The sequence below is a fragment of the Colossoma macropomum genome, unplaced genomic scaffold (genome assembly GCF_904425465.1).
Source record: "Colossoma macropomum unplaced genomic scaffold, Colossoma_macropomum, whole genome shotgun sequence".
Lineage (NCBI taxonomy): Eukaryota > Metazoa > Chordata > Actinopteri > Characiformes > Serrasalmidae > Colossoma > Colossoma macropomum.
The window spans coordinates 37,082,406-37,109,273 of record NW_023494787.1 but is presented as its reverse complement, the minus strand read 5'-3'; the positions used below and the strand labels follow the sequence as shown (position 1 = coordinate 37,109,273).

General features: G+C 39.4%; 2 protein-coding genes across 2 annotated transcripts in view; both read right to left on the bottom strand.

Annotated features, from left to right (window-relative positions):
* Nucleotides 1–983, bottom strand: part of ndufv1 (NADH:ubiquinone oxidoreductase core subunit V1) — a 9,233-nt gene extending 8,250 nt beyond the window's left edge. Inside the window, exon 1 of the mRNA XM_036567205.1 lies at nt 877–983. The gene's annotated coding sequence lies outside the window, so the exon portion shown is untranslated. The remainder of the gene's footprint in view (nt 1–876) is intronic.
* Nucleotides 1–26,868, bottom strand: part of hcn3 (hyperpolarization activated cyclic nucleotide-gated potassium channel 3) — a gene marked incomplete at its 3' end in the record, with an annotated part of 27,797 nt that extends 929 nt beyond the window's left edge. The window contains exons 1-7 of the mRNA XM_036565526.1: nt 26,339–26,868; nt 12,713–13,145; nt 11,416–11,577; nt 11,014–11,232; nt 9,530–9,676; nt 8,349–8,589; nt 5,328–5,495 (exon numbers count right to left, since the gene is read on the bottom strand). Coding sequence (XP_036421419.1) covers nt 5,328–5,495; nt 8,349–8,589; nt 9,530–9,676; nt 11,014–11,232; nt 11,416–11,577; nt 12,713–13,145; nt 26,339–26,868 — 1,900 coding nt within the window. The remainder of the gene's footprint in view (nt 1–5,327; nt 5,496–8,348; nt 8,590–9,529; nt 9,677–11,013; nt 11,233–11,415; nt 11,578–12,712; nt 13,146–26,338) is intronic.

Genomic DNA, 26,868 nt, shown 5'->3' with positions numbered 1-26,868 from the left:
TGCAGACATGCCAACCCCTGGATCCTGTTCCCACCACTGTAAGGGAACCTGTGTCTGTATCTTTCTCTACACCGTATCCAACCACCCTGAATGACTTTGTTTACATCGCAACGACGGAATTACCTAAACAATTCTGAAATTCTGTGGTGCATATAACTCTAAGGTTTTTAAAATACTCAGTGACACATCATACAACTGTGTATATAAAGATAGTTTTACATGTGTATTTGTGTTGAATGCGTTTCTACATATTGCACGTTCGTATCGTATCATATTATAAGCCTAATAATGCATCACCGAACTTGTGACATTAATCGCACTACATGCACCAGAGACAACGGCTTAAAAATACAAATACGGACCAACTTGTAGAAATAATAGTTAGAAGATTAGAAAATATGAGAAAATAAATGAAATTAAATGTGATGAAAGCAAGAAGGAGCCACAGTTCTCATCACTCCTAACAAGTAAGAGTTCACAGAGGTAAGTTAGGCTAACAGTCTGCTGCAGCAGTGTCTCGGAATCTAAGCTAGCTAAAAACAAAACGGACAACGCGGCCAACTGCAAAAAATGCATATTTCTAACAGACCAGGTCCCTCAGAAAAACGATATAAACATCCAACCTCTGAAGGCGGAAACCACTCTTTACTAGCCAAATGTCTGAAACTAGCGATCCGGCCGAAGCGCACAGCGGTGACCTCCAGAGTGACTGAACCGAGAGAAGGACCGCTAAGACCGCTAAACCGGCATCACTGACGCCCTTCGCTCCGACACACCGTCCGCACTAACACTCCGCCATTACAGACCTCAGTAACACATCATCTCCACTTTCACTAGAAAACCTCAATCACCACACAGCTCACAGCAGCTCTTTACCTTCGGTTATGCCCGGACTTCTGATTACAAAACGCTGGGCGGAAACATTAGCACAGTGAGCCGGATGTAGCTCTGCTTCTTCTGTGGAAGACCGGACTGCGGACAGAAAGCGGTTACTGCCACCTACCTACTCATACTGAGAGGAACACAAGTTTTACATGTTTAAGATGAACACACGTAGTATATACACACATTAAACGAGTAAAGCATTGGTGAGCTAAACCAGCTCTGCTCGGCGGGTCTAATTCCACTCTTTCTCTGCCTCATCTCCCCGCGCACTGAGCCACACGTATAGGCCTTGACTGCTTGGTACAGTTCAGGCATATAAGGATCCGGGGCTCAGTCCAGTATAGTAGAAGCTTTTTTAGTTCAAAATGGTTTGTCTTAAAAACAAGAACATAACCAAAGAAGAGTGAAAACACTAACAGAAAATAAACAGAAAAGATTTACAGTAACAGAAAATGAAACGTGGCCTACCACGTGCTGCCCGTAGTGGGGCCCCAGTCAGTCAGGGCTGATGTTAGGGCCCCATGGTGGCAACCTACCCTCAGCCCTGTATGAGGGATGTGCCCCCCTCATAATGAGGGCTTAGTGTAGGCGGCCAACATATGAGCCCTGACACAGGGCCCTGCATGTGCCCTAGTTTTATGACTGACTGGGGCCCCACAATGGGCAGCCCACGGTGGGACAAATTTTTAGCCCACACTGGATTCACATGGGCATGTTTACTGTTGTGTGGGCCACCAGCATCATTTTTAAGCGAGACAGTTTCTTACCTTATCTTTTGCTTGACTCCATTATATCACATACTGTCTACTAATGTGTTTGCGTGATTCAGTGGCTTTACTGTCACATGTTGGTTGGTGTTTTCACCTTATGACAATACATGAAGTGAAGGCTGATCAAAATGTGGTTACAGTTATCAAATTATGGATCAGTTTCACCTTCGTAAACAAGCACTTGTGCCCACTTAGTTGTGTCACCACTGCTGACCCCTTTTCAGCAGCTACAACCTTGGGCAACTTAGAATTTCAAAAAATCGCAAATCTTCTGTACAACTGAAATTATTGTGGAAATAGAGTTTAGTAGAAGTAAGTAAATGAAATTTCACACTGAACCAAGACGTCAACCTAAGTGTCTCAAAATCTTCTCATTACTCATAAATGCCAAGAGGTGTGACAGTGGCCAAAAATCAGGAAACAAGTTGTAACAGATAATTTTCTTTAGAAGTATTTGAATTTCAGTGGAATGTACTTAAAATGGATTTTAACTACTAAACAGCAGGCTTTTTATTCAGATACTAAACATAATACATATTATTCAGTAAATACTAGGAATTATTAACTATGTCTATATAATTAATATGTAAGTTATGTATTTATGAAAGTGAGAAACTAAACTTTGGGCCTACATACAGATCATTAGGGTCGGGGGGTTAACAAGATTTAAGTGGCTTTAAAGGTGGATTCCACTTATTTTACAGCATCATCCAGTCTTGAGGTACAAACAAAGTAATTCAAAGTGTTCTAATGTGAAATAGTTAATTGTAAAGAAACTTACTGACTCAGATTTCTTTACAGTGGTGGTGACAGAAACCAGGGGTTATGATGTTTGGGGCATGTTTGCTTCCCAAAATGACCAGTGAACATAATGATGATAAAATAGTGGTCAGTCAGGGAAAAGTAAGTTTTCCTCAGGGACTGCTTTGCCTTATGGTGCCCTGCATGTACCTATGTGCCATGAATGAATGTTAAAAAACTAGTTTTAGGCCAAAAACCTTCTCTCAAAACTATCATAAAACAATGTGTCAGATATCAGATAGCATATTCAGATGAGTTCCTGTAATAACTTTCTGTGAGGAAGCTGTTGGAGGCATCAAACTCTTCAGACGTCTGGTTCCTGTGAACAATGTGAACAGTTCTGACTCAGTAGTTATGTTGAGGTGTTTGTGTACGTCGTAACTATCAAATTATGCAGAAATGTTGAAAAAAGCTATTTATCCAGGCAGTAAGCCTTATAAATTTTATCCTCTACAGGCAAAAACACAGTTGCTGCTCAGATCAATACACACACACACACACATCATCTAAACCGCTTATCCTTCTGGGTCGCGGTGGGGTGCTGGAGCCTATCTCAGCTGTCATTGGGCGAAAGGCAGGATACACCCTGGACAGGTCGCCAGTCTATCGCAAGGCAGACAGACACACCTAGGGGCAATTTAGCATGTCCAATTAGCCTGACTGCATGTCTTTGGACTGTGGGAGGAAACCCACGCAGACACGGGGAGAACATGCAAACTCCACACACGGACCCTGGTCGCCCGGCCAGGAATCGAAACCAGGCCCTTCTTGCTGTGAGGCAACAGCACTACCCACTGCGCCACCATGCCGCCCCCAATACTTACAGTCATATGCAAAAGTTTGAACACCTATGGTGAAATTACACATTGATTCTCTTCTTAAATATCACATTTTTCTGTAAATTTCTATTTATTTGCTAACTTTAACATATGGACAGAAAGCATTAACACATTGATTTAATAAAATATAAAATGTGCCATAACTTCAGCACAGGCCACACACGTTAATTTGAGTAAATGAGCAGTAATTGGTCATTGAAATATGCAGAAGTGTGTCCTCTGCAGAGCACGTATTCAGTTATTTTCACTTAGAAAAGCAACAAAACGTCATTTGTCCAGATGCACCAAAGCTTTTGCATACAACTATAATTTTCTCAGGTAAGACTTGCATTTAAAAATGTTCATTACTTTCTTTGGCCCGTGCTCTAACTTTGACTTTAACTCTAATTTGAGCCTCCGTGGGCGACTATGCTATAGAACATTAAAACACAGTTGCAGTTTAATTGCTAAATGATTGAATTTGTTCTTCAAACTGAACTTCTACATCTAAATCTAAATCTCAGACCACATCAGATTCAAATATGGCTATAATTTATTTGAACTTGAAGACAAGAAAAAATGAATCTACTCAGTAATCAGGGTGTGCAAAATAACAATGCCTCATTCAAATCAATTGCACTTACATACTTTTTAGGTAATGAAACCAAACTTACTCATTTTATATCCTATACATTTACTATAACCATGTTACACAGTATTGCCTTAAACATTTGGGGACCCTAAATGCTCTTATGTGGTTCTAAAGTTATTTATGTTTATGAAAGCCATTGATGCATATTAGTCTCAGTGCTCCTCTAGAAGCAGTAATCAGAAAGCAAGTGTATTTTGTCAATATTGTGTACCTGACATCTATGATGAACTTCAAACAATCAGTTTTTCTGTTCTTTGCCAGTCATACACACATAACTGAAGGCAGTCTGACCCTGAGGAGCTGCTGTCCCTATGTTCGGTTACGCACGAAGGCAGGTTTAATTACTCTAAGCTGTGATTATATGAATCACATGGTATAATACTTGGGGGACGATCTGACACACAGGACACCAGGACACTCAGACCCACTTTAAACAAGGAATTAATATGCAGTCAGTGTGTGCATTCTGCGTTCCCATGGTAGTGTCTACTGCAAACGTGTGGAGAGCTTGTGGAGTTCGGAATGTCATCAAGGCTGGATGGCAAGCTAGAAAAGTGGACAAGCTCAATTTGTGGATTCTAAGTTTGGAGACAATGTAATAAACCCAGACTCAGTGTACAACATCATCAAAAAGCTCATGTTTCGTCGAACTATTCCTTTTAACCCTTAGAAGTCGCAGTTATCACTGGCAAATCTCAAAGTGAAGATTCTAAATTTTCTTGGGTTTGTAAGTAGAGGATATTTATTTTGGTTTAAATTTGATGAAAGGTCATTGCAGTGCATATCAGTCTTGTTTTACACAGAGAAAAAACATCCTATATATTTTTGCTGCAATTTTGTCTTTTTTTTTTTACATTGAAGCAAATGGAAAAAAAGTCTGATTCAAACCTGTCAAGAGAATGTAAACTGAATGTTAATGTAAATCCATAAGTTAACTATATAACTGAAGATGAAATTATTTATTTACCTATGAACAGTATAACAAAATGACAGCAATAACTCTCAGCCTCTAAGGGTTAACAACAGGTGTGAAAAGGATCCAGATTAGCAGGATGTGTCCAGTCAGTAAAGTCCTTCAGGCGGCTGGCACTTGGAGCATGGGCCTTTAAAGCTCAAAGTTCACTGCTGTCCTGTAATGGTGGGCTTCATTTTAGTGAAGACAATTAACAATTAAGACAATTAAAATGGCAAAGACAATTAACATGACGGGGGCGAAAAGCGACAATTAACATGATATAATGGCATTCTCAAGACATTGCCTTAAGGTTCTGCCTTCACTCCAAGCCATTTTCTTAACCCATGTTCTTATACTGAGTTGTGAGTGTAATGCAACGTCAGTCACTTCTCATAGTTCTCTGTTCATGTGCACTTATAAGGACGTCGTGTTAGATGTGGTTTTATTCTCCATGCGGTCCAGGCGGTCTATGGCAACGCTCTCAAAGGCTCTCCTCATGATGGGGTGCTCCTCCAGAACTTCGTTAAAACTGTCCACACTGAGAGAATACAGTCTGCAGTAGGTGTCCGCTCTCACGCTAGCTGTACGGCGGCCACGGGTCAGCAGGCAGATTTCTGAAAAAAGAAGCAGATCTTTAATCAGCTGTTTTCTACCAGTGACCATTCTATATCTTTTTTGGACGCTTTAACATGTAGTGACTGTCACACCAAAAACTCATAACTCAGTTTATTTAAGATTTTTTTTGGCATGATTTGAAAATGTCAGCTGTCTTTTGCACGGTGTGAACATTTTATGATGAACGGACCAACAGAAATGGTCCACAATTACTTGGAAGCAAATCACTAACGTACAGTACTGTGCCAAAGGCACAGACCACCCTTCATTTATTTTATTTCCATTTAAAATGGCTATTAAGTACAATGTATGCATTTTTTTCGAGGAGCTTGGATATGAGATAAGGAAGGAGAAAATCAAAAATGGGACTTCTAACAACCGTGCAAGACCTGGTAGACCACCATAACTGTCATCATCAGAGAGAGGAGAAAATAAAGCTCCACTTTTGCTTCAGAACTGAAAAAAAAGCACAGCTGCTTCTGTTCATCCTTGCACTGTGAGCAGAAAACACAACAAATCTGAAAGGATGTGTAGTAAGGCTGTAAAGAAAAACTGATTTGAAATGGTAAATTGGTCCAGTCTCTAATATGGCTGCTTTGTATCGAAAGAGAGGGAGAAAGAGAGAGTGTGTGCTAGAAAGAGAGGGAGAGAGAGCGCACAGGAGAGAGGGAGAGAGAGAGAGATTGTGTGCACTATAGAAAGAGTGCATGCGAGAGAGAGGGAGGAAAGGCATGCATGCACACCTGAAATCTCAGTAAAAAATGGTTTTAACTATTAATAGTAAGTAAACTGGCTGTTTTTAAATTTCAAGTTCACTGAACATGTAATAGTCAGTTAACAGGACAATGTGTGTTACATTCTCTTCACTCATTATTTGAAGTGTACTGTAAAAAATGCAGCTTTTAAACTAAAAAAAGAATGTAACCTGGTTAACTTGAAATTTTGAGTTCACAGAACTTAATATTAAGTAAACAAAATAATAATTTGTGTTTTACATTTGTTAGCTTATTATTTTAAGTTCAGTTAACTCAACATTTCGAGTTAATGTGGTTACTTACTTTTTTAAGCTTAAAAGTTTTTTTATAGTATACAATAAAATAAAAATATAGCAGTCTGGTTATTTACCTTTTTAAGATAAAACATGTACCTTCTTAAGTTAAAACGTTAAAAGTGTACATGAAAAGGCACCCATTTAAAAACCAGCCCAATTCGAGCCTGGTGTTGTGTGTGTACAGATCTCTGAAATAGTTAGGACACGACACTCTTAGGACAAAATTACCCAGATGGAATGATTATTTAGCTTTTAATAATATATATAAGCTACAGTTAAAATGTTGCTGTGTTCTTAGTACATTAGAGGGGTACAGTTGGTCGACGTGGAGAGAGAGGAAATTTCCAGATAAGTTTAATAATGGCATTATAGGGGAAACATCTCTGTTCTGACACATTTTTTTATTTTCTGTTCATTTTTATCATTTGTTGATCAATATTGCTGAATCGCTGCACATTTTGTTGATGTGGAAATTCTCACGTTAAATAAAAAGAATCATATCGATGCTGAACCGCATTGTATTGGCTCGGTAATGAATCTAAGTGTATTGAATAATTAGGTTAACTGGATCATTTTTGTATCATAAACTGTGTATTGAGATGTATCCGAAAGGGAGAGATTCACCCCCCTAATGTGTAGCTATCAAGAAACCCTTTCTGAGAAAAGGAAACAGACAAATAAGAAGAAAATCTGCCATAGAACACTGAAACTAAACATTTGAGATGTGAAGTAAGATATTAAAGACAAATGAGTCTAAATTTGTAATTGGGATAACTTGGATCATGAGAAGTAGAAAATACAACCAACTTCTTCTTTTCTTCAAAAAACTGAAAGCAAGCCTCTAGAAATGAATAGAAGCTGTAATAAAAGCAAAAGGTGGAAAAACTAAACACACAAACATTTTATTCTATAATTAGTTGTTAAGGCTTCTGTGCAATATTCTGTTAAATGTATGTTTTTTGCTTTTTTCCTGACACTGATAAATTAATAACTTGTACTTATTAGCCCGGTTTTATTTAACGTGAGAATTTCCGCATCAACAATGTTTGCTATCTGGTGTTGACCAGGATGGGTTCCCCTCCTGAGTCTTGGTTCCTCTCAAAGTTTTCCTTGCCACTGTCGCTACTGGCTTGCTCCTAGGGGCTTGGACCTGGATTTTTCTTTTTCTGTAATGCTGATTTTCTTTTCTTTTTCTGTAATGCTGATTTTTCTGTAAAGCTGCTTTGTGACAACGCTTGTTGTAAAAAGCGCTATATAAATAAACTTTGCTTGGTTGCTTGCTGTGGAAATGAAGATAATGGGTGGTCTCTGACTTTTGCACAGTAGCATAAAATGAAGTTAACAATGTTTTTCCTTCTATTATTAAATTACCATTTTGAGATACTAGGTTTTGTTACAATAGTAATGATACCAGAGAAGATGTGTTATGATAAAAAACTTATAAGTAAAGATGCTGAAACCTAGAGTCTCAGCCGATACCAACCTAATATTTATTTTAGAAAAACTACTGAGCTTTAAAATGAGCTGGTTTTCATTGAAGCACTTCAATTAAGATGAGCATCTAAAATTCTCAAACCTCTCAAACACTCTACTGACCAAGAGAAAAAAACAGCTAACATCCTATCACACAGCGTGAGTGTGCGCTTTCAGTCTAGATTTGTTACAGGACTGGATCGGATTCATTCATTTTTCATTCATCTTTACTTTTAAGTTAAATGGAGAAGGCTTAGACAGTAGGTAGGAAGAAAGACAAATAGAATGAAAAGTTAACGGACCCAAAGCAAAAGACATATAGACTCACCCCCAAAGTAGCAGCCATCACTAAGTTTCTTCTCCTTTTTCTCACGCGTTATGACAGTGACACAGCCATGCTGGATGAAGTACATTTTCCGGCCCAGCGTTCCCTCGCGAATAATGATGTCACCTGGCAGGAAGACCTCAAATCGCAGCTTGGTCAGGAGCACAGTGACGAAGTGTGGATCAGCGTTGCCAAACAGCGGCATGTTCGCCACCAGTCCACGACAGTTGTAGCTCACTATGTCCTGGAGGAAAAACAAGGGATGCAACATGGAGACAAGTTAGTATTAATAAATGTTTACTTCTGTAGGTGACCCTAACTTGCAGAGTTTTAACATTTAACTGATCTGTTATTAAAGTTTCAAGATTATATGATCAGGTAATGTCAGAGTTGTATAGTGTAGTCTAAATTATAAACAGATAAAAGTATGAGTATTTTAATAATAACAATAATAAGTTCAATTTATATAGCACCTTTCACCAACCCTAAGATGCTTTACAATGGGAAGCAAAACAAGGACAACGACAACAACCAAGAAAAAAACAAGAAGTGTAGAGTACCATAATCAGTGAGTAAGAGATAAAATTATCATGTCATAGTTATTACTTTTCAAGAAAGTATAATTATTTTGAAAAAGTAAGCCATTATTTTGACATACCATGTCAAAATGTTGAGAAATTTAGTCATTATTTGTCGTAATATAAAGGTTGGAAACAAAATTCAACATACTCAATGGGGGGGAACGACAGGTAACTTTTTTCACCCGGCAGCTTCCATTTTGATGGAAGGACATCTCTGAGCAGCCATTTTAAAGGGGAATTGCACATTTTTTTCCAAATTTCAGCATAATTCAGCAAATGGTTCCTATCAACACCACTGTGAAAAATTCTGACTCAGCAAATTTCATTAAAACAGTGCATGTCACATCAAGCCACCCTGAATGACTTTGTTTACATCTTAACCATTTAATTACAGAGAAATTTTGAAGAATCGTTAGAATTACCCTTTAACACCGAAATCAAAACCAACTTTTCATAGGCGTTAAACAGCACACATAACTGTCATGCCAGTATTACTAACAGTCTTGGTAAATCGGGGTAGGTAGGTCATTACTGTAAAGACAGAATTCAGACATATGGTGTATAACTAACATAGAAAAAAAGAGTCAGATAATGAGAGAACACCTCTTTAAGTGGGTCACTGAGTTCTCCTAGAATGTTTTCCTCGTCAAACATCTTTCCTTGGAAACGGTGCTCATAATAGTCATGGATTCTCTGTCTCATGTCAGCAGGCAGCTTATGGAAGGACATGTATTGCTCCACTTGCTTATACTGCAACAGACACAACATCCAAACCTTTTAGTATGAAGTGTTATACAACTAGAAGAGCAGCATTTTGTCTCTGTATAAAACACATTATCCTTAATATTAAAGAAAAAAAAACAACATTCATTAGTATTAGCAATGTAAGAAAACAAACAAACTAAACAAATAGAAGAATGTAAACATTAGAGGATAGCATAGGTCCTAACAATTTTCCAGAGACTCACAAATTTTTAATTGAACGAGGTCATTAAGTAAACTAACTGAATCAGGACAACAAAGAATCCCAAAGGCTCCCCATATTAAAGCAGAAACAGGACTACAGTCTGTAATTGGAGAACTACAAAGTGCAGTTATATATGAAGTGAAGCTGATAAAAGGGACAATGAGTGTGGAAACAAGAAGGTGGTTTTAATGCTATGAAATTGGTGCATAAAAGTCATTGTGCCCAGAGTTTTTGATGGCTGCTGTTTTTATATGACACACTGTAGCACAGCATGTGCTACCCCGGGCTCAAGGAGGACACTGGAGGCAGGGTTCAGGGTTGCAGCCGCCAATATTTCTTTAGTCACACATCAAATAAATACAAACCAAAGCCAAAGATACACTATGCTAAGCTGGCCACTTCTCAGTGGCCTCTAGCAACAGACTTTTCAGTCTTTTTACTCAAGCTTTTCAGCTCTTCCTCAGTCTTTTGTCGTTTCTGCTTCTGCTGCCGCTGCTCGCCCCCTCTCGCTTTGTCCCCTCTCAGCTCTTTTAAAAGGCGCTCACGCTGCCAGCCAGATCAGCATCAGCTGGCTCTCATTAAGGTCAGCGTGAGCACCTGAGCCGAGAGGGAACGAGATCTCGCTGCTCCGCTTCCCCGTCACCGCCCCCAGCTCGCAGCTCGGCCGCCTGGGTCGAACGTGAGGTGTAATAAAGCGGCCTCGCTGCGGAACAGGGGGCAGGGCCTGGGCGGTAGAGCTCAGGACTCGCTCTTTGTTCTCGTGCGTCTTGTTGCCGGCACCGTCGTCGTCATCCTCCTCCTCCCGCCGTCACTCGGCGGAGCTTGGGCTTTGCGCTCCGCCCCCTCCTCACTCGCGGCTCTCTCCCTGCTGTCCTGGCCAAGCTTCGTCGCCACTGGGTGTTTGGGCCCCGCCTTCCTGCCGGCTCTCGAGGCCGTCATCGTCGGGGCCCGGGGGACGGGCGCATGCCACACACACTATTTGTGCTTTGTACATCAAAATATTTTGACATGCATTGTGCATCATGAAAACATCTTTAAATATCATGGTATGATTTTTTGCCTTGTCGTCAACCCCTAAACAATACTGCCAGACTGATAATGTAATGAATTCAGCAGATACCTTTTCCTGGTACTGACGATGAGAGGCATCTAGTGACTGCACCAGGGTGGTGGCGTGGCCCAGGAACATGGCGTAACAGGTGGCACCTACAATCATGCTGATCATAGTGAGCCACACGTCGGTCAATCTCTCAGGAGCTTGAGCACCATAACCAATACACAGCATGTGGCTCATAGCCATAAAGAGAGCGTAGGAATACTGCACCTCCCAGGTAGCATTCTGACAAAAGAGGGTATTAAAAAGAAGAATCAAGTTCAAGTAAAAATGAACAACTTGTGGAATCCCAGCAATGCTATGCAAGAAGGATCATGGATAATTTACTGTACTAGTTAGTAAATTCCACACACTAAGTTTATATTAAAGATCATCTTGAACGTCCCCAAACACATTTAGCCTCCTCACCACCATGTTGTTTTTGGAGACCCAGCAGTTTGAGGGGAATTCCTGCAGCATGGGCACCATGAACTGAAGACAGCCGTCCCAGTGACACAGGAGAAGCATCATCCCAATCAGGTTCACTATCCGAACCACTGCGCTCGCCAGGTCGTATGTCATGTGGAAGATCTGAGAGAGAGAGAGGGGTCAGACTAGAGTCAAAGTACCAAAGTTCAGTCTCAGAGGTTGGTTGTATTTCCTGGTTCTCACTATCCAAGTAATCCCAATTACAAATTTAGACTCATCAGTCCATATAACCTTTCTCCACATCTCAGATGTCCAGTTTCAGTGTTGTAGTGCAAATGTTCTTGTACTTACTGGCCATTTTGACTGGAAATGAAATAAATGAAGGGTGGTCTTTTAAACAGTTCTGTACACACACCTCAACTCATCAGCTACTCAACAAGTCCTCGCTGAGTTGAAGTGAATGCATCAGAGCAACAAAATACTAAAATGTGTAGCAAGGATCTTAGGACCAGGACTGAGAACCAGTGGTTTTGATTGCCAGATGTATGTATGGTCTACACTGGCGTTCCAAACTCAAGTTCTTGAGCCCCAGTTACACTGCATAGTTATTTTTCCCTGCTGTAACATATCATTATCATATCATTAGGTAATTAGCAAAACACCTTTTGAGCTGAATCACGTGTTAGAGCAAGAAAAAATTAAGCTAAGCCATGTAGCAGGTACTGTTAGAGTCTCAGCTAGATCTAGATCAGTCTGCACATTCCCGGAGGTCCACTTATAATATTTCATTTTTATATGACCATTTTTCAACTGCTATTTATCCCTTAGCGTTAAACAGGCTGTTTTGGTTACGGTGCTTTTAAAAGTTATTTTTTCATTAGAGCGCAGCAGCTGCCCTTTAATTGTGTGAAAACTTCATGATGAATGGACCAATAACCTAAAAACTCTATAGACCAAACTCTAAAAAACACAAGGGAAGTTGGGTTTCCATGATAACATGGAACACAGGCCCTGTAACAAAGTCTTTTCTGGGTTGAAGCAGGTGTGCTACAACAGGAAAACACAAAAATGTGCTGAGTAGGGACCTGGACCTGGGGACCTTTGCTCTGCACAGTTTGCTCCAACACACTTGATCGAACTCAGGAAGGGTTTGATAATAAGAAAATTCAGGCAGAAAACAAAGAAAACTGTGCTGGGCAGTAGGTTCTTTGGTCGTGATCAACAACACATATTTATGGGGTTCTAAGAAATGGTGAAACCATTGTGACTGTGTATCCACATTGCACTGGTTTCTCACCTCTTCCCACTGGTGTATGTAACGAATGAGTCTGGACAGTCGGAGTAATCTGAGCAGGCTGAGAATTTTGGTGAAGCGGACGATCCTCAAAGCCCTGGCAGTGCGGTACACTTCTGCCGACTCCACTCGAGCCTCCAGGTCCACCGCCAGGAAAATATAGTCCACTGGGATGGAGGAGATGAAATCCACAAGGAACCAGCCCTGCAGGTATCGGCGGCGGATTACCCGTGGATCCAGGATGATGTGGCTGTTATCTCCCTCCAGGATGCCTGTGCGGAAGTTTAAGACCAGGTCGGTCAAGAAAAGAGTGTCCGAGGCCATGTTGAAGATCATCCACGGCAGCGTGTTCTGATCCTCAAAGAAGGTGATGCCCCATGGCAGGATAACAAGGTTGCCCATCATCAGAAAGAGCATTACCAGATCCCAGTAGAACCTGGAGATTGAATAAAGAGATAAGGCTTGTTTGCTTTAAAAGGAAAAAATACTGTTGAAAAGATTGGTGTCACTTGTCAATAATTTGCTGTTATTTTATTCAGTAGTAACTTAAACAGTGTAAATAATATAATTAACCAATTGAAATAACGTATGCTAGACACCAAAAGGTCATTTTTTTTTTATAAATAATATACTGTAATTATTTCCTGATAAGTTACATGCATGAGATTTGATTAGCACGTTTCAAATGCAAGGTATCCTAACTGTTATGCAGCTTTGTCAGTCATCATTACAGTCATCTATGGCTCTGTTCATTCTGGACATATCTAAAGTTCCTCCAATCTCTAAGGTCTCCTACAAAGTAGCCCTACAAGTACTAACATTACATTACAATATATAATACATTAGAATATATAATCTATTTTATTATACATGTATCAGCAGCCAATTGGTTTTGTATTAAAAACAGTGATTGAACTTTTGAGTGGTAATGTGCAGGGTACAGACTGATTTTGTTTGGTATGGAACTGAGCACAGAATGGGCATGCACACTTATTGCTGTATTGGTTACGCATCTACTGAGTCTGTTAGTTCAATTTTTATTCTAATTCTTTCCTGTTCTTACTTTTTACTTACTCTGATTGTTGGAAAGCCCCTATCAAAGCTACTCTGTACATACAGCCTGCCTACAGGCCCCTTTCATTACAGCCATAATGTTTGATGTCATGGCAGCTTATGTCACATGCTAATTTTTGCTAAAGGTACTCAAGCAACCATGACATCAATCATGACATCAAAAACTGTCTGTCAAGACAATTACCGGCAATGGTAACATGATACTGTTATGTTACTGGGCATAATCTGTCATGACAACTCATGACAGCATATGACATCTGCTATGACATGTTTACAGCATGGTTACATCAATGTTGTGTAGCAGGACTGAAGGGAAGTGTTACATGCAATGTACTCGCTCGTCTGACATGATCAGGCTCAAAAATCTAGCAGTAGGCCCTGGCTTTGAGTACTTATAAGAAACATTACATTTGAAGAGGACTAGTAACATACACAAGATGAAGATGCATCAGCTGCCCATAATAAAAACATGGTTTAATATTTGTTTTCATGATTCTAATTTATTATCTTTTTCATTTGATATGGTTGGTTTCACCCTGCTAACTGCTAAAGTGGACTAAATTACACATGGGGGTGTTTGTTTACTGGTCAGAAATTTTGCAGTGATGCATTTCACCACCATGAAAATCTAAAAATATAAATAGAAAATATTCGAATTCGAATTTAATCCTGTCACAAGAACTATATGACAGTCTGTTAAAACAGGCAGATTTTCAAGACAGTAAAGTGCTGATGTGCACTGAGAAAAGCATGTTCTGGTGTTGAATTCTCTCATGTGGTGTGCACCATCGTAAAGGACCTGAATCATAACTGACTGAACTAAAGAAAAAGTCTGATAGGTCCTCATCAAACAGGATGTCAATATGCATGAGAGAATCCAAGTTTTTCCTAGATCTCTTACCTGCTGTGTGTACTGTTTATCTGTCAGTGGTTTGAGGTTTCTTCCTGTGGTCATTTTTTCCAAAGTGGTGTCAATCAACACCTCCTACTGACCCCTGAACTTGCCCTTGAACTTGACCACCAAATGAGCTCACAACTTAATTATACTTATCATCCCGTTGCAGCCATCTGACCCGTGTGAGAAACAATCAGCACCTTTCAGTGGTTGCTGGTACTTAATTGCTCTGGTGCTCATGCAGCCTGAAGTTTTATGTACATTACACAACAGCTATGACCTCACATTCGACAACTGATCTACATCTTTCCTGCCCTTAAACGGAAGATGTAAACGGAGAGTTTCTAGTGTGAAAGATTCATAACTCTGTAATCTGTAAGTATGGGGTTTTAGCATTCTACAAACACAACACTGTGAGTTGTAATTAGACCATGTAATGTGAGAAGCAGTTGGTCTAAACTGACACAGGAAAGCTCAGTGAAGGCATTTTCTCTGGCTGTCACTACACAGATATCGTGTACTGCTCCACTAACACAAACAAAAAGGTTTCAAATTTTCACATGTTGAATATTTCAGGTGATACAATTTTAAGTTCTCAATATACAAAGCCAATTTGACTCACTAAGCAAAGAAGCATGCGCGTTTTAGAAGGCCATGTGGTAGATGAAGCGTCTAATATTTCTACTAAGAACACCATGGCAATTAAGAAGAATGGAATTTTAATTTAAATAATAACTTACTTTAAATGTAGATTTACATAAAACATCCTATATATTCATCTTAAGTTAAATGCTCACAAGATACACTTAAAGCTTCTATTTACATTTTGGAACTGTCAAAGATTTAAATGGCAAAGCTTAACCTTTAGGTCTAAAACACTTAAAGGCAGATTTGCTAACAGAGGTGCCAATTACTGACATTCTACTGACACTCGTGCTGGTGGGGGTGGTCAATTTAGCAGGTTTTCTACTAAGAACTGCATGCAAATGACTGCAGATATAACTTCATAGTTAACATATGAGCAGTGCAATGTATCACGTGTTTGGTTCACATGCTTTTTTATGAAAGTCTATTTCTGCCTTTTTTTTTTTAACTTCAAACTTCAATGCATTAGATCAACATAATTTCTTATTTTCTCAATATATTAATTCAGTACCCATCCTGGTCATATGATCTTGAGCTACATGCAGGGCATCAAAGAATGGCAGTGACATCTCTGCATCACATCGCAGGAATAACAAAGTAAGTAGTAGCTTTAGTAAAGCAAGGATTGCAGAGCCAAAGAGTTTCAAGAGCTTTTAACAATCATTTTGGAAAAGAAAACTTTCAGATCATTATTTAGACAAAACCTGCTCTAGTGCTGTAAAATACATCCAAAGCAGCAGTTTAAAGCAGGTGGCAGGATACACGCGTTTTTTTTCTCCCCATGAAAAATGTCTGCAATGTTAGTGCCAAAAGACATAAGAAATAAGAAGTTTACTCAGGCGTTAAACCATGCAAGGTCAACATTTAAAGCCCACTGATTTTCATGATTTTCTTCTATTATCTCTAATTTTTGTGATGTTTTTACTATAAAGTGGCAGAGAAGGAATGAAGTTGTTTTTTACTGTTGAGAGTTTTTAAAAAAATACTTTCTTCTACTGTTTCTTCAGTTTGATTTGAGTTGGGTGGGACTAAATTTGGTACAGATGATGTCAGATCTGCCAAAGTACCAATCAGAGTTTGCAATATGTATACATCAGCTACTCGCATGCCTCTCCCTCACATAAAGTGACTGCTCTTCTGCGGCTCCAGTCCCAGACAAAACTCAAAGCGAGCAGGTTATTTAAGCTTTTCTATACTTGTTAACAGTGCTCATTATGAAGGTGTATTACACTGTTGTTTGTAATGTAGCTAGATGCTGCTTCCCATTTGCATTAGCCACCTTTCACAGAATCCTACTATAAGCGATTAACTTCATTTACAAATGTGCAATAGCTAACGGTCCACTTTAACTGTAGGAATAAATTGATACACTGTATGTCCAAAAGTTTGTGGACACCCCTTCTTATTAGTGAAATCAGCTGCTCTAAGGTGTGCTTAATGCTGACACAGGAGTTCAAATGCACATACAGCTTGTATAATCTCCATAGAAAAGCGCTGACAATAGAACAGGATGCTCTGGAGCAGCTGCACATGAGCCTAAGGTCACCATGTCCAGTGTTAAGTGTAGGCTAGAGGGGTATAAAGCTCTCCACCACTGAGCTGTGAAGCAGTGGAACTGCGTTCTCTAGAGTGATGGAGTACCAACCAATACCTTTGGGATGAGTTGGAATGGCACTTCTGATCTGGAACTAATCGTTCAACATCAATACCTGATCTCACTAGTGCTCCCACTGCTGAATGCAATCGAATCCTCATAGCAATGTCCCAACATTTAGTGTAAAGCCTTCCCCAAAGAGTAGAGACAGCTACTGCAGCAGAGACAGACATCCTCTTGATTTTGGAAGAAACACTGGATGAGCAGGTGTCCACAAACATTTGGCCATATAGTGTACATAAGCTTAGTGTTACCCCCCAACATCACTTTACAGCTGTGACGCAAAATAAGGCACACCAGAAATTTTCCCATAGTGTCCACAAATATGATGGTGGCTAGCTAGCTAAAGGTTACAGAAATAAAGTGCAGCAGAGCGCTGAAATATTGGACACGATATGTCTGTAATATAAGTTACCCATCATTAAATGAAACCCTGAGTTCTCGAGTATTAGCTTCAACATGTAATTAGATGTCTAAAATGATTAGTAGAGAGCTTATTCACCATTTTGCACTTTTTTATTCACCATTCAGAGTCTAGCCAAGAAAAACAGAGTGGTGTATTTTGCTGCGGGGGGACTTTAGTTCTTCAAAATCAAACACATACGCCGATCCTGCTGTGTGTGCCTCTCTAGCATCGTTAGCGGAGTCACTCACCACTGCCAATAACATTGGGTTGTTTTTGTTGCCACTGAGGTGCAACTATCAATCATTATATGATCTGATACGCCTACACACTATTAAATTGTATTAATGTATGTATATTTCCTGAACATAACACTGGTAAACGCTTATACTGCAGACTTTAATATCAGTTTTAGTAAACCGGAGTAGGTTCTCTCATTATAATAATCTAGTCTATAATAATAAAGTACTGGGATATAAAAATCCCAGTACTTTTGTACGGAAGTCCAGAGAGACCATGAGGTAATTTTCTGGATTGTTATTTTGAGATAACGAGTTAATTATCTTGTTATCTCAACATAACAATCCAGAAAATTATAGCAACAGCTCATGGCCTCTCCAAACGTCCGTACATTTATGCTTTTAAAGGGAAACTACTACAAATGCGTTCGTCTGTCTCATGTTACGTCACTGGATGACGAAGCGGTGGGTCCACGCAGTTCATAGTTCTTATTCATGGATAATGTCACATACTCTCTTGTTCACGTTCAGTTTTTCTTGCGTAAATCTGCACTGCTCACTCAATGATGAAGCAGCAGTGTAAGCAGCTACTGTTAATAATGTTCTGGCTTTCAGAGAGCACAGGGAAGAACTGTGTAATAACTACTACTACACATGAGTCCATAAACACTACATTTAAGTTTTTAGCAAATGCTCTTATCCACAGAGATTTAAAACAGTAGGCGAGTGTAGCATAGGTATTTTTGTTTTTTGATCACTGTTTTTTTTTAATATTGGTATTGCCTTTATTTCCATTTTCTATCATCACACTCTTTAGTAAAACATTTGTAAACCTGCTTTTTTCTTTTCTTTAAGACTGTAGGATTTTTTTTGCTTTCCACTTTTGATTTTTTTTTTTATTTCCCAGAAGATTTCATGCAGCTCACTTAAGATAAAGATATGTTTACAAAATGTTTATAAAAACTTGAGGCCTCAATTCACTTCAAACTCACAAGATGTTTTATGGAAGAAACCACTGGTCCTAAAGTTTTAGAACAGCTAAACTTTGCTTTGCAACATAATATGATTCTTCAGTCATTCATGTTGTTACAGTTGCAAGTGGTTCAAAGGGGTAAACAATTTAGTGTCGTTCTAAATAAAAAAGAATGCTATGAGTGTCTCTTGAGTATGAAGAGTTCTTAGTTATGAAAGGATTTTTTTGAATTATATTTACATTTGTTTCTTGCCCTGTAGAAGTTCCCTGGCATGGAATTTAATGAGCATACTGAAAATAATTCATGGTAAGGACCATCTGTTAAAGTGAGCAGTACTCATTTGTGCAGAGAAGACCTTCTGGACATTTTCAGATAATGAGACAATGCTTGAAGCACTCTTCAATGAGGTCCATTTAAATGTAGAATTCTGTACATTAAGAAAGTTATTTGCTCCACTGACCAAACAGTTAAATTATAAAACCACTGTTACTCTGCAAACGGATGCACACAGTGAGCTAAGGTTTTGCATTTGATAAGCTTCAACCTGATTATGAGTGTTTGCTCATAAAAGCATTTAAATAAATCAGTTCTTTTGGAGGCTTTTCCAGATACAGGATCCACCTTTTTTCAACCCTAAAATCACACTGTGTGTGCTAAATGAAACACACTAGCATATTTCCAATACTGTTCATTAGCCAAAGTTACAATAATAAAACATTATTTGTTCTTCAATGGGCCAAACTGGCATTCTAAATAAAGTCAAATAAATAAAATGCTATATCAAATGTAAGAGGCAACTGGCTATTCAGCAAAACGCATAATTCTGCTATGACATTTTGGTATAGCTTCAGCAGCAGCATTTAATTACAAAGCAATTGCACTAACCAGACATGAACTAATTCGAAATCTATAAAACTGCACCACAAGTCAGCCAGTATAAAAAGAATAACTGGCAAATCACATATTTAGAGCAAAAATCTGCTGATCGCAACTTTGTCTGATTCCCACTGAGCATCCCTTATTTGAACAAATTGATGGAAAGCTTTCTGTTATTCAAAACTTGACATTGACTTGTTCTCATTTTGCACAGCCCATACTGACAACATTTAATATTGCACTCATGTTTGATCTCTGCCATATTTGATTTGGTGCTAGTTTGATTGGAGCTAGGCAGCATACATTATGTTTCAATGTACTGAGGGTTTTGAACCAGCTTCAGGCCAAAATCAGGTTATGCACGAAACTGGCCCACAAGCCTAAACATGCATTTTATGTCCATGGTAAAACGCAAAATGCACTTCTCGTCCTCATGCTTACGCAATTGAGGGAGGGGTGCGCAAAATGTGGGAGGACTGGGAGTCCAGCTGATTACATCCTCCTCTCAATATACTTCATGTTTAAGCAACTAGCAGTGGCCAGTTTGCATGTATTTTTCTCCACCTTTTAAAGCCAGGCGTAAATTTGCGCTGGGGTCTCAAAAGACGTGTTGTTGAGAGGCTTTCTTTAACAATGGCAGAAGACACAGCAGTTAGACTAAGGCATTAGCCCCAAATATGTGCTGAAAGAATACTGTGCAGTTTGCATGCTAAGCTGCAGTCTTAGTAAACCAAAAACTAAATTCAGGCCCATGTTGTGGTAGCATTGAGGCACATTTTACACTGCACCTGCCCTCATATGTACATCTGGCCCAGAGTGTTTCCTAAACACAGTGGTAGTGGTTACCATGTCTGTAATAGTAGTATCCAGATGTAAGATTCCTAAAAAAATTGTCAAAAAGGATGTCCCATAATAAGGAATTCCTTTTCCTGCTTCAGTAATCCATCCATTACGTAGTACAGATTAAAGCATCAGTTTCAGGCTGACTTTTTTCGAGGGATTACAACGTAAATGATAGTCTGAGAAAGCCTCATTGGACAGATGGTTGTTTATGTCTCTGTCGTACAGTCCTGAACTCACTGCCACCATAGATCCACCTTTATCTCCAGCTTTAATCACTAAGCCATCCTTACATCGCAAAGCTTTCAGGGTTGCACATTCATCCCGTTTAGATTATTTAGACAGATCACTGTCCTCCATCTTATGCTATGTAACAACTGCAGGATTTACATTTCAATTGGGAAGGAACATGCTTCTTTGTGCTGCTTTAATCCTACAGAAAAAAAAATTAAGTGAGATGATGCATACATTGAGTGTGCTCTACATAATGGATGTATTACTGGACAACAAACATCCAAAACACTTATCACTAATCATCCCATTTGTTCTGTTTTGTCTTTTATGATGACTCTAAGATTCATAATGCTGCAACAGATGCCCTCTTAAGACCCACAATGTCAAACCCTTGAAGCCTTGCAAGCCTACTGTAGAGACTTTTTCATTAAGAAACTGGCACTAGATTTGCCTTCTTATGTGGTCAACACAAAAAAAATCATCTCAGTCACCAAATTAGACCATTGCTGAGATTTTAAAAGGTGTCATGGTAAAAAGGAATAGAAATACTAGCCTAGTCTATGTTGCTCTGTGAAGTTTGTACACTCTCCATGTCAAATTCCTACCAAACACTTACTTTAACACTGTTCACCGTCAATAGAAATCATTTTCAGTATTCTTGTTCTATCTTCACTCTGCCTGCCTTCTCATGGTTCTCTGGGAAAAACAGTATGTCTGTATGAAGCAGAAACATTAATGATATTCTTTTCACATGGAGAGGAATTGAATTCCTAAGAGAAATTTGCGGAAGCAGAACGGAGCATTTAAGTAAGAGCTTGACAAAGAATACATTTGCCATTTATTGTGCATAATAACTACATAAAACACTACATTAGTTATATAATTAATCAACTTCCATGTATTCTGTTGGTTATTTACTGTATGAAGGATTATATGAGGGCAGGGAGTTTTATGTAGAGTATAGCCATTAATACCACTGAGCCATTATCTGTTCTGAGATTATAGCTTAACTCTGACTAAGAAGTCACAAGGCTTTAATTGCAGTTTTGACCTGATGGTGCTATGTGCATTTGTTGTTTCCTCTTTTATCTGCAAACAATGAGGCACGCAAACTCATTTTCACGAGAATTAAGCAACATATTGGATACTGTGCATAAATTCCAGTCTTGGAGAACAGTTTGATCTGCCTGAGATGGAGAAATGCCTAAAGTACTTTTATTCATTCATTCATTTATTTATTTTTCTTCCTCAAGCTTGTCGTGGCCAATTCCCACCCATTAGCTAGGTCTCGCCACCAAGCTGGGAGGGTTAAAGCTAACACAAGCTTCCTCCAAGACACCACTGTATCTTTTCAAATCGCTACTAATGCAACGTCATTGCACAGCTCAACATGCTTGAAGGAGAATGCTAACTAACAGCCAATTCTATTATGCCAGCTGACAGATGCACGTACTGGCTAGCATTTGAGGGCCATCCTACCAACCCAGAAAGAAGGAAGCCAGTTTCATTTTAGACTGATTAAATATACTATACTTACACTGGCACTTCCACAAGTGCACATATATTGCAATGTCGAATTCAAACACATTGACCAATATGTGAGGCCAATAGCAAAACCGAAAAAGGCCTACAGTTACAACCTGTGATTCTTTATAGTACAACACTTTGCACTTCCATGATTCATCACAATTAATCCAGGACAATCATTTAGGAAAGTTAGGCCATGCTAATAATATTAGTTATTAGAACAAAAAAAACAACGATACTGCCCAAAATAATGTAATACATTTTTGTACATAACTGAGAATGTTAATGCAAGCAAGAGGCAATCTGTCACATTTGATTATTTACGAATCAAAAAATGATCTTGCTCAGTTAACCTAAGCTGTGTCATCACTTGCTTTGGAGCAGGTCAGCTGTAGAGAGTAATTAGTGATTGAGCTGGTTAGAATTTGAGGCATTAGGCCTCAGTTAGCTTGCTGAACCAGGAATCATGAAACCCCCTTGGTTTTCCACTCCATTCCAATCCATTTCAATTCCAGAACCATGTATTTAAAAAACTGTTTTCTTTTTTTTCCTGATACTGAAAAATGAATAACTTGTACTTAATGGCCATTTTGACTGATGAAATAAATAGGTTCATCTTTGACTTTTGCACAGATACAAACAAATACTAGTATATCATACACCCACTAAATGCAAGAGCAACTAAAAACAAATACCAAACAAATAAATGGACAAGGTTTTTGCACAACAGCAACAAAATGCTACTAATGATGTACAACCCCATTTCCAAAAAAGTTGGGACGCTGTGCAAAATGTAAATGAAAACAAAATGCAATGATGTGCAAATCATTTACACCCTATATTTAATTGAAAATAGTACAAAGACAACATATGAAATATTGAAACTAAGAAATTTTATTGTTTTTTGAAAAATATTTGTCTGTTTTGAGTTTGATGCCAACAACACATTCCAAAAAAAGTTGTGACGGGGGCAACAAAAGGCTGGTAAAGTTGTGTAATGCTAAAAAAAACATCTGGTGGTTAATTGGCAACAGGTCAGTAACATGATTGGGTATAAAATGCGCAACCCAGGGAGGCTGAGTCCTTCAGAAGTAAAGATGAGGAGGGGTTCACCACTCTGTGACAGACTGCATGACCAAATAGTGCAACAATTCAAGAATAACATTTCTCAACATAAAATAGCAAAGATCTTTTGCTTTTCATCATCTACGGTACATAATATCATTAAAAGATTCAGAGAATCTGGAGAAATCTCTGTATGCAAGGGACGAGGCCAAAAACCAGTATTTGCTGGCCGTGATCTTTGGGCCATGAAAAACAGACACGATTCTGCAGTAGAATCACTGAATGGGCTCCAAAACACTTCTGGAAACCACTGTCTGTGAAAACAGTTCGTCGCTGCATCCACAAATGCAAATTAAAACTCTAAAATACAAAGAAGAAATCATATATAAAACAGGATCCAGAAACGCTGCCACCTTCTCTGGGCCTGAACTCATTTACAATGGACTGGAAAAGTGTCCTGTGGTCTGATGAATCAACATTTGAAATTCTTTTAGGAAATCATGGACACTGTATCCTCTGGGCTAAAGAACACTCAGCTTGTTAGCAGTGCACAATTCAAAAGCTAGTATTCATGATGGTATAGGGGAGCATTAGTGCACATGGCATGGGTGACCTGCACATCTGTGAAGGCACCATTAATGCTGAACAATATATATACATGTTTTGGCAACATATGCTGCCATCCAGATGACGTCTTTTTCAGGGAAGGCCTTGATTATTTTAGCAAAATGATGCCAAACCACATTATGCATGTATTACAACAGCACTGCTCCGTATTAAAATAGTCCGGGTGCTAATCTGGCCTGCCTGCAGTCCAGCCCCGTCACCTGCTGGTAACATTTGGCGCATTATGAAACTAAAAATACAACAAAGGAGACCTCAAACTGTTGAGTAGCTGAAATCCTATATCAAACAAGAATGGGCAAACATTTCACTTTCAAAACTACAGCAGTCGGTCTCCTCAGTTCCCAACCACTTACAGAGTGCTGTTAAAAGAAGAGGTGATGAAAAACAGTGGTAAACATGTCCCTGTCACAACTTTTTTTGGAATGTGTTGTTGGCATCAAACTCAAAACAGACAAATATTTTTCAAAAAACAATAAAATTTCTTAGTTTCAACATTTGATATGTTGTCTTTGTACTATTTTCCTTTAAAAATATGGTTTACATGATTTGCATATCATTGCATTCTATTTTTATTTACATTCTGCACAGGGTCCCAACTTTTTTGGAAATGGGGTTGTATTTCTGTGTCTTATACAAATCTAATACTAGTCGTGAAGGATTACTGCTTTTTATTCAAAGCTGATGTTACTGGTGATGGAGTTTACTTTTACTTTTTATGAAAAATGACCTTTTCAACTTCATGGTTTATTAAATCCTTAAAACATGCCCTTTTCAGATAGAAACCTTCAACTTAACACAAGATATTAAAGCAGGTGGACAGCCTCGTTAAAGCCCCAGCAAGGAATCAGTGTGACCTTTCAAAGACTAACACTACAACAAGCACGTATTTGCAAAAATGTGTAATGTATACATTTTCATATCATGCTAGATGTTTGATGATGTCATTAGTTCTTGGAAAGCTGTAGCGCTGTCTGGGCCTTTAAAAGTCACATTGTGATTTTAGAGGCACTGAACAAAAAGTCTAGCAATGCAAATGACTGACCCACTGCTTTACCATGCAAATATCTGAACTATCAGCAAAGACAATCTGTTCGCCCAATCTATATCAAATGTGCACCTAAAACACTGCACAAGACAAGTATGGAACAAAGAATTCTGGTTCTCTATAGAAGAAGATTAGTCCTCTCTCCATCCTTAAACACAATCCCTTTATCCATTTATCTCAACCTCCACTTCCTGCACACTAATACCGGCCACAGGACGTCAACCTGACACCCGCAACCCTCCATGGGTCTTTCCTGACCATCTAGTTTGCAGTGATACCCCTCACTGACTCATGGTAACCTTATGAGGGGAGAGAATGGTAACTCAATGCCCTACACAAGTGTGTCTGTTTCAGCGGAGATTGAGAGACCCAGCAGTGAATGTGTTCTGAGGGTTTAATTCGGAGCACCTGAGACATCCACTTGGCACTGTTGCGGTTTGATTGACGATATTTCATTAAGTTTTTATTTTGGGGTATGTTGCTTTGCTATTTATACTCCAATATCAGATTGGAACACATTCGATAACAATGACACTGAAAGCTATATTTTTGATATCAGTTGCAAGTTCTTGTCCTAATTTCCCACATCCTCCTGTTCCTGGACTGCAGCATTTGTGATAGGCGGGTGAGGCATCCCACCAAATAATGGACACTGCCACCACCACCAACTAATACAAACAATGTTTACTGTAATCAGTTCCTGGAAGCCTGTGTTAGTAAGAGCGGCCTGATTTGTTTAGTTCAAAGCGGTGCGGAACCGATTAAACCTTTAGGGTCAACCCTAAAGAAGCAGAGGTCAAGTGAGGTTTATTTTTATTGCGCGTTATGATATAACTCTATACGTTACGTTAAGCGTCTCTACTTTGGTGCAACAGCATGGATGGGATAATAAATCCATACCAAGAATATACAGGATTAATCTGGATTTTATACAATGACAGGCTAGTGAAAGTTTTTTGACCCACGTCAGGCCACAGCCTGGGTGTCCATCCCCATATGGGGCCCAGTGCAAAAAACATGGGCCCACCAATGTAACAATGTACTTTTGGCTGTTTACTGGCTATAGCTGGGCAAATGCTTGAGCACCAGAATTCTATGTTTTGTTGATTTTCTAAGCGAATAGGTTAACAAACATGGCATTTTCTGCCATTTTAGTGCACAACATCTATTCCACAGGCCAAATTTTATGTTTTATGTTAAATTCATCAAATAAACAGTTGTGCATTAAAATGTGTGTATTCTCTTTAGAGGACGTGTTCACTTATTTTCATTTAGAAAATGAAGAAAACATGCAATTTGACCAGGGGTGCCCAAACTTTTGCATACAACTGTTTGTCTCAACCAAGCTAGTGCTTTGATGTGTGCCAATGACTGAAGTATATTGTTACATTATCGTAGGCATTTGTGAGTAATGAGTGTAAAACTATGTAAGTAGCAATTTTAGGGGTCCAAGAAAAGCCCCCTTGGACTCCTGGTAGTTACACCACTGACCCTTCAGCCCATGTTCCAAGTTCATACGTGAGTTACTCACCTAAAGTCACTGTATGGATGTATAATCCACACCCCAAAGGACCTGACTCGTTCCTGCTCGGCCGCAACCCCTTTGGCGCTTCCATACATGCGCAAGGAGAACTTGTTGACCCCTGGCTGCAGCATGGAGCTCAGTTGCTTGTGGAGGTTCATGGACTGGTCAATAGAGTCATAGTCCTCTAAGCCTGGGGTGAACACGACGCCCCCAGGCCCTGTGGTGTCAGGCATGGCTTTGCCAGAGCTGGAAGCAGTGGATGTGCGATGGCCTGTGGTTGGGGTAGGTCCTTCAGACCCTACGGTCACCTCTGAGGGTTTGGAGTTGAGGTCGGCCACGGAGCCATCTCGATCATCGTAGCGGTTGACGAGGGACAGCAGCCTCCGGCTCAGGTCCCCACTTCGCTCTCCATGCACTGAGGACTGGGACGAGGAGCGCCAGCCGGGTAAAGAGAACCTGCCTCGCTGTTTGGAGTCACCATTAGGGGCCGGATGCTCCTCACTGCCCATTTCTTCACCTGCTCCGTTACCATCCAT